General features: G+C 35.0%; 2 protein-coding genes across 3 annotated transcripts in view; one reads left to right on the top strand and one right to left on the bottom strand.

Moving 5' to 3' along the window:
• Window positions 1-1,452: 1,452 nt before the first annotated feature.
• Window positions 1,453-4,528, top strand: LOC107691415 (uncharacterized). Its single transcript, XM_016489992.1, has 3 exons — window positions 1,453-1,745; window positions 1,834-2,063; window positions 4,087-4,528. Exons 1-3 carry the CDS (start codon window positions 1,453-1,455, stop codon window positions 4,197-4,199), a joined length of 636 nt encoding a protein of 211 aa, XP_016345478.1. The 3' UTR covers window positions 4,200-4,528.
• A 595-nt stretch (window positions 4,529-5,123) lies between these two features.
• ipo4 (importin 4) overlaps window positions 5,124-15,179 on the bottom strand; it is an 18,938-nt gene continuing 8,882 nt past the window's right edge. For both annotated transcript variants that reach the window (XM_016489991.1, XM_016489990.1), the window contains exons 17-30: window positions 15,059-15,179; window positions 13,065-13,176; window positions 12,857-12,984; window positions 12,695-12,772; window positions 11,859-11,916; window positions 11,656-11,761; window positions 10,126-10,319; window positions 9,409-9,459; window positions 9,167-9,292; window positions 7,860-8,086; window positions 7,649-7,781; window positions 5,908-6,012; window positions 5,741-5,810; window positions 5,124-5,641 (exon numbers count right to left, since the gene is read on the bottom strand). The exon at window positions 15,059-15,179 ends at the window's right edge or, in 1 of these variants, runs on beyond it. In XM_016489991.1, the coding sequence (XP_016345477.1) occupies window positions 5,511-5,641; window positions 5,741-5,810; window positions 5,908-6,012; window positions 7,649-7,781; window positions 7,860-8,086; window positions 9,167-9,292; window positions 9,409-9,459; window positions 10,126-10,319; window positions 11,656-11,761; window positions 11,859-11,916; window positions 12,695-12,772; window positions 12,857-12,984; window positions 13,065-13,176; window positions 15,059-15,179 (1,640 nt within the window). In that variant the 3' untranslated portion in view covers window positions 5,124-5,510. The remainder of the gene's footprint in view (window positions 5,642-5,740; window positions 5,811-5,907; window positions 6,013-7,648; window positions 7,782-7,859; window positions 8,087-9,166; window positions 9,293-9,408; window positions 9,460-10,125; window positions 10,320-11,655; window positions 11,762-11,858; window positions 11,917-12,694; window positions 12,773-12,856; window positions 12,985-13,064; window positions 13,177-15,058) is intronic.

Below are 15,179 nucleotides of genomic sequence, written 5' to 3'. Positions count from 1 at the left end.
GTTTTAGGTTGACTGGTTGATTCGTCAGTTTTAGAGTGTAGTCTCAATTGTCAGAATGCAAAGGCTCCTTGAGTTAGGGTAGTTGGTTGGTTGGTTGGTTGGTTAGTTAGATAGCTATTAGTTAGCTATATTTGGTAATAAAATAAAAAAACACAAAGCCCCACTGATCCACTGTTAATGCGAATATTAAAAAAGGTGAAGCTCCAGTGTGTTAGTTAACATAATTAATATCAATATAGTGTTTTTTTTTTGTTAAATATTGGGTGCTACATTTGTAGGGAAACATCACATATTTAGTTAGCAGTTTTGTGCATATTTTAATAATTGAAGCCTTAACTAACCTTATTTAGTTAGACAACATTTATATCAATGTTGTTCAGATAAAACAACATTTATATCATTACATGAGGGGAAACCCCACAAATTTAGTTAGTTGGTTTGTGCAATTTTTGAATAAAGTGAGGCTCCTCTGTGTTAGTTAATGTCATTAACATCAACATAATTTGTTATTAATATCTGGTGGAAAATTTCATGAAGGGAAACCTCACAAATTTAGTTATTTGATGAGGCTCCTATGTGTTAGTTAGTCTTAGTTAATTAATATCATTCAAATCAACATCATTTCTTAATATCTGGTACAAAATTTCATTAAGGGAAACCCCACCAATTTAGTTGGTTTGTGCAAATGTTAATAACCCAATTGCGGTCGCTTGAAATCGCGTTCCCCTCTAAAGCCGGGCCCTTGGAATCATCCTAACCTCCCCACCTTACGGCGCCACTGCCTACAAATGTTGGTTTGTGCAAATGTTAATAAAGTGAAGCCCCAATGTATTTGTTAGTTAGATCATATCATTAATATCATCATAACTACTTCTTTAATATTTAGTACATTTCATGAAGGGAAACCTCACATTTATTTAGTTTCTGCCAAATTTAATTTGTTAGTTACTTACTACTACTTGTTAGTTATGTACTAACTTTAAAACCAATATTGTTTTTTTATTAATATATATATATATAACTTTTTTTTTGTGCAAAATTTGGTGCAACATTTCACAAAGGGAAAGAGGCATTAAGCAAGCCTCACAGAGCTGGTTAGTTGGTTCATAGACTAAACTTAAGCAGCACACACAAACATTGGAGAGAGGGAAAAGATGATTTAATAATATAAACACTCCAGTCCATACTGTAATTCGTCAGCCTCTGACAGACTAATAAACCTCACATGTCAGCGCCACATTACACACATTCACACAGACCATTTAAATCTCCACTGGACTTCTGAATGTTCCCCAGTGTCTCACACCTCCCAAATCCAACAACACAGAGAGAAGAACCTGGGAAGACTTGTGTCTACATCTGGTTTAACCGGATCTCAAATTTGGAAAACAGCTGACTTGAGGAGATCAGGGTTATCATTTCAACCAGGGAGGAATCAAAGGAATAAACTCAATGATTATAGAGGACAGGAAAGAAAACAAAGAGGAGCGACAGCTGCCAATTAAAGACACCCGCGTCAAGCTGGCAGGCCAGGACAAAGATCCAGAGGTCCAGCATTGGGTCAAGCCTCAGCAGAAACAGGTGAATGGTGATGGCCCCTTAAACTCCCCAACCAATGACAAAATGGTGCGAGCCGAGCTGGACTGGACAGTTCCCATGTGTGTGCACCTACCCATTGAAGTTCTCAACCCTGACCAGGCGTTTCCCTTCTTGAACACCACACTCGCTGACCTGGGCATCGAAGAGTGAGTTCAGATTTACAGATGAATTTGTATTTATGCAATTTTGGGTGAAATATTCCTTTATTGTCTTGTTATGTCCATGTGTACTTAGATCAGCGGTGAAGGAGCGTGTGGTGTGGGTGGACACTAAGCGCACCCGTGTGAAGGGGAAGTCTGGGAAGCTGAAGGAGAAGGAGGTGACCGTTCTGGAGGTGCGTGTGAAAGCGCAGCACCCTGGAGAGCGTCAGTGTCAGGAGGTTCTCTACAGCACCGAGTCCCACACCGATCGCTCCTTCTGCAGAAGCGGGGTGGACATCATCCCGTGGAGACACACACAGCCAGGTGGGGACATAGAGGAGCTAAAACAATATTTAACTGGCAAACATTCAATTTGACAATTTTTTATTATAGTTATATAATAGAATGTTCCTGTGGCTCAGTAGTAGAGCATTATGTTAGCAGCACAAAAGGTCGTGGGTTCGATTCCAAGGGAACACACATACTGGTAAAAAATGTATAGCCCGAATGCACTGTAAGTCGCTTTGGATAAAAGTGTCTGCTAAATGCATAAATCATTATTATAGTTAACTAAAAATAAAACCATAAAAAATTGTAATAAATTAAATTGAACTGAAATGAAAACCTTTAAAAAACCTTAAACTCAATCTAAAATAATGTACTATAACTAAAACTGAAATAAAAATTAATAAGCACTATTAAAGACAAATCTAAACAATAATAAAAATAACAAAAGCATCAAAATAAAAACAATCTACATTAAAAACCTATATACAAAATAAAGCTGCTGTTTTGAAAGTTTAACTACAAGACATTAGATCACATTATATTAGTAAGATATAGGAACCATTTAAAATTAAAATTCTTCCATACAATATTTTTTCCGGAAGAATTAACAAGTGTTTTAACAAAAATAGGAGCTGCACATTTCTGCTTTTAAATCTTCTGAAATGCTCTGTTCCATATTACACTTATTATACATTGTATATTAAATTGAGAAAGAAGCCTAAATTATTGTCCGTGTTAATCGACAAAGTGCAGCTAAACTTATGAATCTGGAGAATAGAATTGAAAGGGTATTATTATTATTATTGTAATTCTATGCTCTTTCATTAAAATGTATATTCAGTAAAGCAATGGTGTTAGGTTACTAAAACTCTTAACTAAATTTGTGTGGTTTCCCTTCATGAAATTTTGCACCAGAAATTAATAACAATCTATGTTGATATTAATGATAATAACAAACCAAGACTAACACATTGGAGCCTTGCTTTATTATCATTTGCACAAACCAACTAACTAAATTTGTGGGGTTTCCCTTCATGAAATTTTGCACCAGATATTCATAAATGATGTTGATATTAATGATATTAACCAACTAACTAAGACTAACACATAGGAGACTCACTTTATTAACATTTGCACAAACCAGCTAACTAAATTAATTTTGAAATTAAATTTCAAAATTACATTTAAAATTGAATACAAAAAACAAGTACTAAAATTACAAAAAAAAAGAATAAAGCAAAATAGCAATATTTAAAGACAAAATAAAATAACAAAAAAAACTGAAATTACAAAAATAGCTAATTAAAATGATTAATAAATACTGTAATAGTATACAAGTAATTGTAAAATAACACTGCAGTAACGTTCTGCATATGCAGTCCAATAAAATGTGACTGCTGGATTTTGCAGTTGAAAGCTTATTAAGATGATGGTTTCTGCAGTGGCTTTTGGCTGCTCACATTGATTTGTTCTGGCATGTGGATAAGAGTTTAATTTAGAATATCTTTTTGAGAAATGAAGTTCAGCACACATGAAACCTGCAAAATATACACGGAATAATCAAGAAAGAGTAACCATGTACATAAAGACCCAATTAAACGTAACCAAACAGATTTCACAGTATGCTGTTGTTCATTGCACAAATACTTCATCTCCACACTTAATTACAACTGGTATTACTACAGTCCAGCTGAAGTACGTTTTAATCAGCATTTTGTTCAGTCTGTCAGTTCGCATTAGGCCGCAGTGGCAGGGCTTGCAGTAATAGAACGCTCCATTCCTGACAGTTAGCTAACAGATGACATCTGCAGATCAGTGAGGTGAGCTAACGTAACGCTCACGGCTGCTGAGTAAGTGTGTTTGGTATTCGCAAGCTCAGCACTCTCTCCTGTGGGTGTGTTGAGCGTTTGATGTTCGCTCTCTCCCTTAACATACCTCTTTTCCAACCTCAAAGTCTTCCGGGTTTGTGTGTAGAATTTGTCATGGAAATCTCATGTGCAATAAAATTTCCTATCTAAACATGACAAAGAATATTCTTGTTTCCCTCCCTCCCCCACAGCTGAAAATGAACTCCAGCCGGTGGAAATGACTCTGGCTTTGGACACAGTGTCAGAGTCCAAGTCCAAATGGCAGAAGACAGAAGAAAAACGAGACTTGCCAAGCGAGGAATGAGTGGTAGACGTTTGACAGCTAGGCTAGAGCAATCTAACACCTCAGATGACACAGATGCCACTTTCAGGTTTTGGGCGTTTTAAACCGGCGCACAACAGTCTAAATTCTATGTGCTATGCTGTAACTTATTTTAAGTGACCGTATAACTAAAGTTTTGTGGGTAATGTTCAACAAAAAAAGGTTTCAATCTCTTGCTGTTTTTTGTATTTTAGAATATTCATAAACTTCATCAGGGACAGCTTTACCTACACAAAATGTATCTCTATATGAAATAAATCTTTATTACTTATCTTTATTACTAAACTAACGTTCAATAGTTGTGGGTCAGTAACTTCTAAAAAAAGATAATACTTTTATCCAGCAAAGATTAATTAAATTGATCAAAAGTGACAGTAAAGACATTTGTTACAAAATAATTCTATTTCAAATAAATGCTGTTATTTTGAACTTTCTATTCAACAAGAATCCTGGAAAAAGTATCATGATTTCTAAAGAAAAAATGAAGCAGCACAACTCTTTTCAACACCGATAATAAGAAATTTCGTGACCACCAAATGAATTCTGAAAGATCATGTGACACTGAAGACTGAAGTAATGATGCTGAAAATTTATTTTGATTTTTTAATTTAATAAAATAGGAAACGTTATTTTCAATTGTAATATTTATCAATATTACTGTTTTCACTGTATTTTTAATCAAATAAATGCAGCCTTTAAAACTTTAAAAATGTTACAGACCCCAAACTTCTGAACAGTAGTTCATTTTTCATGGTTTAATTTGCTGATGCAATGAATGCAATTTCTATAATAATAAAAATGTGCTTTTTCAGAAACATTGTGGGTTCCTAAATTAATTCTGGATAAGTTTAGCATTTTCATGGCTTTTCAGAGAACACGCTTATAAGAAATACAGGAACGACAATGAACAATTCATAGAGATATATTTCTTTCACTGCAAGGACAATTCAAAAGCTTCACACTCAAATATTAAGCCAGAATTTCATGGAATATTCAATACAGATGGGATGGCAGAAGATTCATTGAGACAAAGAAAAATTATAAATGAGAAAAGACAACTCGGTAAAACAAAGTAAAAGTGACAAAAAGCATAAGTGAGCATTGCAATAAATTAAGAGAATATAGTCTCAACGTCTCTGCTGCAACACAGAAAGCTGAGAACACCAGTGAGCACATACTCAGCTAACTGAATCAGCCCATTTCTAATATAATAAAAAATCTATTATCAATTTGGCTGGCTTTCATGAGAGTGGAAGGCCTTGTGAAAGGGATACTTAGGATAAAGGACGGGTGCTATGATTGAGTGACAGCCATGGTCATTTTGTTTCTCTGTTCATCAGGAAGTGACATTACCGCACTCTCAAATTCCTTGGTGTGATGCTGTGCTAGACCTCTGAGCAGCACGAGAAGGGTGTTTTGTGTTTCTAAAAAGAATAAATACACGTAAAGATAAAAATGATGAACTATTAATGTCATTTGAAATATAAAATAAACATATTCCAATCAAATAAACACTTTCTTACCATTATCAACATCCTTCATGCCCAACAGATGAGCAGCAGCAGATATTATTGGCTTGAGATGACTAACAACCTGGAGTGAGAAATAAAACACAGTCAGTCCATTGACAGGACACAATTCAATAAGGTACTGTGAGCTGAGCATGCTGGGAGTGAAAATGAGCTTGTACCAGCACAGGGTTGTGTGAGTAGAGGAAGGTCAGGCAGCTGTAGATGGTTTTGTTCTCCTCCATGTCCTCCTTCAGAGGGAGACAAGCCACGAGAGCAGGAAAGACCTGAAAGAAAAGGGTAAAAATGGGTATTACGACCTGATATACTTTTGTCATATCAACCATTGTTAATAAATACAGAGTACATTAAATATTAAACAATACATCAAACAGTACATTAAATAGTGTAGATACTAAAGGCTCTGATATACTTCAAACGAAATTGAAGGGTGAACTCGTGTGACGGCATTTCAAATAAAATCAGGCCAAAACAAAGTTTGTTCACTCTGGCTGGTAAACACCTTCGAACTACCATTGCTGCGGTGTTTGACATGGAAATTCTCCGGTTAATTTCTTCTGTTCTGTTCATCAAGGTCAGACATGAGTAAAACATTAACAACACTAGAGAGCTGCTTTATAGTAGAAACTGACGTTGTAGTTCTAATTAAAAGCAGCACTGATATTGTTTAATACTGTAAATCTGCCTACTTTATAGCTATCTATTGTTTAAAGTACTATATAAATAAACATGAAGTGACTTTACTGGAGTGCTGAATTAAAGAGTTGCAAATATATCTATATCACTATGACCAGATGCTTTCTTAACTGCTGTTTTCTCACTGCTGACATGTTTGCTGCGTGTTTATTTTGTTATTGAGAGGAAAGCGTGCAACACATTTATATATTCACCTAAACACCACTCACAGCTGCATGGTCTGTGTCAGGATGTTTCTAACACTATAACGCTGCTCTGGTATTTTCAAACTTATTTTTACCCTCAAGCGATGAATGCAAAATTAATGTGAGTATATTGGGCCTTAAAGAAATAGTTCACCCAAAAATGAAAATTTGCTAAAAACGTACTCACCCGTAGGCCTTTCAAGACTTAAGAGTTTGTTTCTTCATTACATCACTTGCTCACCAAAGGATCCCCTGCAGTGAATGGGTGCCGTCAGAATGAGAGTTAAAACAGCTGATAAAAACTCAAGTTCATCAGCTAATGTCATCTTTCACTTCAAACCATTGCTACCAAAACCATTCCAGCTAAAAAAAAACAAGTCCTCTTTTCACAATATTGCTTTCTCTAGTAAAAAAGTCATTTTGTCTGAATGAGGAGAGAAATATGCACCGATCAAGCACCATTTACAAGTGAAAACGGTACAAAACGGCTCTAAACAGCTTGTGTTATTGTTTGTTGTGTTATTGATGTTGGTACATTTGTTATGCAGCTTTACCTGTATTGCCCATAACAAATTTCTCTTAAAAGTGAAAAATAAAGTATATACATACATAAACATATGTTGGTGGATTTTTATGTGATGTGAGACTTTTTCACTGGAGGAAGCGTTATTGGATTTTGGTCAGAAGCGAGGATTTAAAGTTAAAATGCCAAAAATCATGGATTTGCGTCTTACAAACATGTAGCTTTTCACTTTACAAAATGTTAATTTAGTCATGGAGATATGTGGATTACTTGTGGATTATTGTGATGCTTCTATCAGCTGTTTGGACTCTACTTCTGATGGCACCCATTCACTGCAGAGGATTCATTTGTGAGCAAGTGATATAAATCAAAATTTTTCAAAATGTGTTGTGGAGAACAAAAACTCATCTACATCTTGGATGGCCTGAGAGTGGGTAAATCTCCAGCAAATTAGATTTTTTTGTTGAAGCATTCCTTAAAGATGAAGATAGAAGTAACCTGCTCCAGTGGGACCCCCTCGATGTGGCTCATGATCATTCTGCACAGGGCAGCACAGAGGTTGTCAATAACTCTTAGGTCAGATTCTTTAGAAAGTAGGTTGGAGAAAAGCGAGAGCATCATTGGGTAATCACTGAAGCACAGTAGTTAAGGTTCACAGAGTCAAGGAGATCAGAGAACAGGCTCACAAACACACACGCATAAAGGATACGAGGCAACGATGGGTCCAGCAGCCTGTGCTAGAGCTCCCAGTGCAAACACACTGTTATTGCGCACCTCTGCATCACTGTCCCTCACTCCAGCCACAAGCACTGGCAGCAGCCGATTAGACAGCCGGCCAGCAACCGCCCTACCTCCAGCAACACCCACCAATGAGTGCAAGGTTTCTCCAATCGTTCCAATGGAGAAGGAGCGGTCTGCCTCTGTGCATGAGGGTTTCTACAAAACAGCGGAGAGTAACCATGGAAATGCTTGAAATGCTCATCATGAAATACAAGGCAACAATGGCGACATTTAATTTATTAAAAATTACTTTGATTTTTACCATTGAAGACAACATGATGATGAAACTAACAATAAAAAATATACATATACACACTACTGTTGAAAACTTTGGGGTCAGTAAGATTTTTTTTAAGAAATAATTTATTTTATTCAGCAAGGATGCATTAAACTGATCAAAAGGGACATTTATAATGTTATAAAACATTGCTTTTTCAAATTAAATACTGTTCTTATGAACTTTCTATTCAACAAAATTTGAATAGAAAGTATTTGTGTATTCCACAAAAATATTAGGCAGCATAGCAGTTTTCAACACTGATAAAAATAAATGTTTCTTGAGCACCAATTAATATATTAGAATGATTTCTGAAGGATCCTGTTACACTGAAGACTGGAGTAATGACTGCTGAAAATTAAATTAAAATAGCTTTGCCATCACAGAAAAAAAATACATTTCAAAATATATTAAAATAGATCATTATTTTAAATTGTGCAATGTCACGATGTTTTTACTGTAGTTTACTACTTTTATTGTACAGTAAAATTCCTTCAAAAACATACAAAACATATCTTGGCGGTAATATATACAGTTGAACTGTAATGTATGTTAGATACATTTTTGGAATTTTGCATTTCAAATAAATTGCCACTGTTGTCAATTAAAATCAGTTCAATTTAGACAGATACTACAGATTTAATCAATTTGACAAGAATAAATATTGAGGCTAATGAAAAGGAAAAAACTCACCTTGCAACAAGTCAAAAACATTACTAAAGGTTTGAATGATCTAGGCCTATCTATCCATCTATAGGTTACATTACAGCAATAGGTTTCATTTAGCAAAAGAGCATGACTGCAGTGTGTTTTGCCTTAATTCAGGTTAAAACCACTTCTAATATGAAAGTTGTGTCATGCTGTGTTAAAAATTGGCTATTCATTATGCTCTTGATCCAAGTAGGCCTTTAGGTGTTAAAGTACATCCTTCATCAGTGATCAGTGAATGAGAGACTCACAGCTTTGCTCATGATGAGGGGCAGCAGGTCATTGAGGTGAGGGTAGAAAGTTTCAGCTGGTAGAGCCGAGGCTAAAACAGGAATCCCTTCACCGGCAAACTCCTGCAGCATGGCATCATACTCCGCCTGAGACACAAACGCTCAGTTATTCCAATCGGTCACAGTCTTTTTAGGATAATTGTGTCATTGCTGACAGCGAACTGTGACTAAATGATAAAAACTGTGAAATCATCTTAAAACACCTGCTGCTCGTCATCGTCTGCTTCATCCCCACCTACATCCTGACACACGGTCTGAGTGAGACAGAAAGAGAAAATAAGATCACAAGCATAAGAAACATCCATCCACCCCCTTATGACTGCAGACTTACATAACACCTTGAAGAAGTGAGAATAAGCTGCTGCTTCAATGCATTTGATTATTTAATACCAATTTTCTTGACACAGTATAAGCCTTGTGCTTGGCTTAAAAGGATTTTCAAAGGATAATTGTATGCAGTCTTTAAAGAGACAGTTCATCCATAAATGAAAACTCTTGTCATTACTTACTCACCCTCAAAAGCTGTATGAATTTCTTTCTTCTATTGAACACACAAGAAGATATTTTGATGAATATGGGTAACCAAACAATTGATGGACCCTACTGACTTCCATTGTAAGGAAAAAAAAAAACATACCATGAAAGTTAATGGGGACCATCAACTGTTTGGTTACCCACATTTTTCAAAATACCTTCTTTTGTGTTGCGCAAAAGAAAAAAAAATACGGGATTGTAACAACATGTGAGTGAGTAAATGACAGAATTTTCATTTTGGGGTGGATTGATTCTCTCTTTAAACTGCGTTTTACACCCTTTGCCTATTATTTTTTTGGTTCTCACAACACAAAATTACTGTATTTAAAATGATGTCATCTCAGCTGGTCCAGACAAAAAACTGGGTCTAAAAATTAAATCCTGACCTTTTTCTTCAGTACATCTTTGATGGTGTTACTTATTTCAGCCAGTATCCCTGGAGCCTGCAGTGCCTCCCCCTGGCAGGATTTGATGACAGCATTCATGGACTCCAGTATGGCCATCACCACCTGTCTCTCTCTGTCCTGTCTCACCGCCTCCAGAAAACAAGGCAAAACCACCTGCAACAGCTTATGCAGAGCTGGGGAGATATAAAGAGAGATACGCAGGAGTTGATCAAAGGATTCAGAGTAATTAAAAACCAGTCCTTTAACATTCACACTGATTGCTGCTCATTTAACTAAAGAAGTGGGTGGAAAGGAAACGATAGGGAGTGAATGAATGACTGACTGACAGTAAAAGTTAATCTTTTTGTCAAATGAAGCTCCTCCTAATTCTTTCTGGGAGACATCAATAATGAGACAGAATAGATCAAAGGAAGCAGAGACAGTGATGGGAATATAAACGAGTGCAAATGAAAAATCAGAGAGATGTAGATATGTAATAGAGGTGGGTGTTTTGAGCAAAGCCTTGTAATGATAACAGTATATTTATCACAAAACAGATATTTGGTTCTGGAACTTCAACTCCTAAATGTTTCATAAATTAAACTACATGGTTATGCAAATAATCTAGCTAATGCATCACATTTTGGGGGGAATTTGAATGACACAAACCAAAGTACATTATTTCATTCCAATGACAGTACAACAATATATCCGAAATATTTGAAAAAAAACATAAATTGATATTTTAACGGAGAAATGGTAATATGTATTTTGTCTACACATTACTTATCATAGTAAAATTAAATTATACTAGACAACATAATTGCATCCAAATAAAACAGAAAGCAAATTCACAAAAAAAAAAAACTCAAAATGAAAATACCAGTACTCACACTTCTTTAAATGGTAATAAAAAGCATATTATAATTATTAAAATTAGAATGTTACCATTTCTGTTCAGAAGTGTGGGGTTGGAAAAATATAAACAGCAAAAACAGCAATATTGAGAAATATTATTACCTTTTAAAATAACTGTTTTCTATGTTAACATAGTTTAAAATGTAATTTATTACTGTGATTGCAAAACTCAATTTTCAGCAGCTATTACTCCAGTCTTCAGTGAAAAAAAAAAAATCTTACTGACCCCATATTTTTGAGCAGTATTGTATAACTTTTAATTATAATTAAAAGAACATGAGATTTAGAGTCTTAAACATTTTGTGGTATTAACATTAACACTTATTTGATTCATTGATTGTTCATTTCTAATCACAATTGATTATTTATGAAAATTGAAAATTATCTATGAAAATAATCCTGAAAATTGACATTTCTAGCTCGTGTTATAATCAACTGAGGTATTTATACTGGAAACCTGCATGTGCAACAGTTGTAAGTGTAGACTATAGTTTTAGCATCACTGAGGTATAAACAGCACAGCAGAATCTCTACTAGCTGACACATTGCTACTATCACATGCTATGCTGTCATACCACCCTGACCTATTGTGTACAGTTGGTGTGAATGTACCCTGGTGGTTGGCCTCCGTTGGGCTTTCCTTCCACACTTTGTGCTGAGCTCGGCAGAACTGGCCCATGGCACCAAAGGCAGCTCTCCTCACATCCTCATGTGGGAACTGATGGATGCCCATTCACAAAAGAGCACAAACATCAGTAACACATCAGCATTACACACAGTCACTCATGAAACCACAGACGGAACCAGTCACTCACATCGTGGAGCTCGTACACCTGCTGGAAGCTGGACTCCAGGAAAGGCTGGAATGCCACTCTGAGAGAGAAAAATAGGACAAAAATAAGCTAGATTTTAAAGACTGTGTGTTCTGCCACAAAAGTGGGGGGGGGATATTAACAAATAATACTTAAAAAGTTCAAATTGAGCCCACATTATATCCTCAAATAGTGTAGTTTGTTGTGAATGCTGTCTTTAATGCAGTCAAACCAGCCAAGAGAAATGAAGCATTACATCACTGTTCAAAAGTTTAGGGTCTGCAAGATTAAATATTTCTGTAAGATATCTCTTATGCTCACCAAGGCTGCATTTATTTGATCAAAAATACAGCAAAACAGTAATATTATGAAATATTACCATTTAAAATAACTGTTTTCTATTTTATTATACTTTAAAATGTAATGTTATTTATTTCCTGTGATGGCAAAGCCGAATTTTCAACAGCCACTACTCTAGTCTTCTGTGTCATGTGATCTTTCAGAAATCATTCTAATATGCTGATTTGATGCTCCAGAAACATTTCTTATTATCGATATTTAAAACAGTCATGCTGCTTAATATGTTTGTGGAAACCATTATACATTTTTCAAGATTCTTTGATGAATAAAAAGTTCAAAACAACAGCATTTATTTAAAACAGAAATCTTTTGTAACTCTATAAATGTCTTCACTGTCCTTTTTTTAATCAATTAATTTCTTTAAAAAATAAAAACAAAAATCTGACTGAACCCAGACTTTTGCACGGTAGCGTATCTTCACCTAACATAAGCCTCAAACACAAGACCGTTTGTGCAATATATAAAATATGCCTCATTACCCTGTGTTAAAGGCGATCTCACCCAAAGCATCACAAGCATCTTCTTTCTCATCTATGTAAGCATTTTCCACACTGAATCTGAGAGAATGGACAGAATCCTGATTAGTGCTCTTACATAAGAGAAAACGAAAGAGACAGGATGAAAGAGAGAGAGAGACGTACCCTGCAACATCTCTATCATCAACCTCAGTCTCAGACTCTTCATCCAAATCAACATCGCCCTCTTCACCTTCATCATCAGCATCGTCATCATCCAGGAGCACAAACTGTTTATCTTCATCTAATTGAGCCTGTGAAGTAGACAAGAATACTCTAATACTTGTAATGTTTGGTGGTGTACAGAAGATCTAATAGAAAAGTCCTCACTGACCATCACACCCTCTGTGGATCTGAGTGACAGCAGCATCACTGTGGTGATTGGAGTGAGGTGAGGGACCAGACAGTCAGGACTCACATCAGATACAGCAGAGAATAAGCTATACCTGGAATGAGAGAGAAACGGTTTAAAATTTAGCCTCAATATTTTAAAACTTGCATCTGCTTCAGTATGCAGGTAAGCTATTTTAATAGGGAAAGACCATAATTTCCAGTTTATCAAAATTTCAATAAAATTAAATTAAATACAGCAATAAATAAATAAAAATAGTAATAATGATAGTAATCTGACAACAATGGTATCATAATTTAAACTCAAATAAAATTTTAATCCAAATAAAAACTAGCTATAAATAAATAAGCAAGCAAATAAATACAAATTTGTTTGGTCCATCAAACATGCATGTGCATACTAATCTGACAACAACGATCATAATTTAAACTCATGCTTTAAGAAAACAAATGAAACCCAAATAAAAATATAAAAGAAATAAAAACAGATAAATAAGTAAATAAAACAAAAACAAACTGTTAAACAAATAAAAATAGAATTAGGGCCGCCACTAACGACTATTTTTATTTCGATTCATCTTTCGACTAATTTATCGATTAATCGATTAATCTGGCCGATTAATTTCCCGCAAAAAACAAATTACCAGAATTTATTTAGGAGGAAAATGTAAATGTGCAGTATTTCTGAAAAAAAAAAAATATTATTATTTTTTTTTTTTTATAAATTAATTGGAGATGATTTTGATTATTAAAATTTAATGGAACCATTCAAATGGAATCCAGAAAATAATGGAAAACAGAATTTGGTAAAGATAAAACTGTAAAACTCAATTAATTAGACAGGCTTTCTGATTAATAAAATTTAATCTAACCAATAAAACAGAGTATAGAAAAATTAAAATGGAAAAAAAAAACTGAATTTGGAAATAAAACGGATTTCATAGGGCCCTATAATTATTATTTTTTTGTGGTAATAAAAATAGATTTAAGTGAACAATAGCCTTTAAAATTACTTAAAATACATATATATTAGCAATGAGGCAATAATAATTAGTTAAAATAAAGTAACAAAAGCAAGAAATCATATGGTTTTATTGAACAAAACTGTTAAAATACATAATGTATTATAAACAATAGAGCTAATGTACATTACGCATTACAACAAAGGCCTGCAGAGGGCGCCAACGGCCTGACGATTGTTTTTACACATTATTGCGCGATCTAATCCTTGTTTAATATTGACCAAGCATCATTTCATTCAAATGTCCACTTAATCTTTAATATTTGGACATTTCTTTAGGACAGAAATACTATAGCCACTGTAATTAAAAGAATATGTGGACATCAATACGTGTAAACTCAGAGTGAGGGTTTGAGCTTTTATTTTGAAACCGCGATGTATTCTCCTGAGTTTGCGTAGATTTATAAATTATTTGCCTTACAAATCTGATGAAATGGCGCATGTTGCGTTCCCAGATGAACGTTAAAATAAACCCAAACTCACAACAACATGCAGAGATGGAGTTTGAGACGCTCTACACATGTAAATGATAACAGTTCCTGTGGAACTACTGTGAACGGAGCCGCTGTGTGACGCACGTACTTAACCTACACGCATGTAAATAATTAAAGCGCATATACTGTATTAGAACTGCGTCGCATATAATTATTTAATTAAATCGTAGCGTTTGTGAATTCACAATTATGCTTAATTATGATTTTTAAATGGGTTTAATATATCATGCAGCCTTGGGAAACAGTCTAATAATGTGTTTTATGGATTTTCGTCCGTGAAATGCATCACTTCCGGTATTTTGATCTATAAAACATGCATGTGCTCTTAACTGAAACACAGAGCTTCCATTTCATACAGCCAACAAATTAAGTGTTACAATATTTCCATTACTCTTTCCTAACTATTCAGTCTCCCTCCCTTTTACATCGTCTCTGCATATGTATACATATGTAAGGTCATACGTGCAGCGCCGCAAGTCTGGATCATCCACTCCATCAGTGAGGTTCAAACCTAACTGCACACACTCCGCTGCCAACGGACTAAACACTTCCTTCCCAACAGTACGGGCCAACACAGAAAGAG

The sequence above is a fragment of the Sinocyclocheilus anshuiensis genome, unplaced genomic scaffold, assembly GCF_001515605.1.
Source record: "Sinocyclocheilus anshuiensis isolate Anshui unplaced genomic scaffold, SAMN03320099.WGS_v1.1 scaffold106, whole genome shotgun sequence".
NCBI classification, from domain to species: domain Eukaryota; kingdom Metazoa; phylum Chordata; class Actinopteri; order Cypriniformes; family Cyprinidae; genus Sinocyclocheilus; species Sinocyclocheilus anshuiensis.
This window is presented reverse-complemented; position numbering and strand designations above follow the sequence as displayed.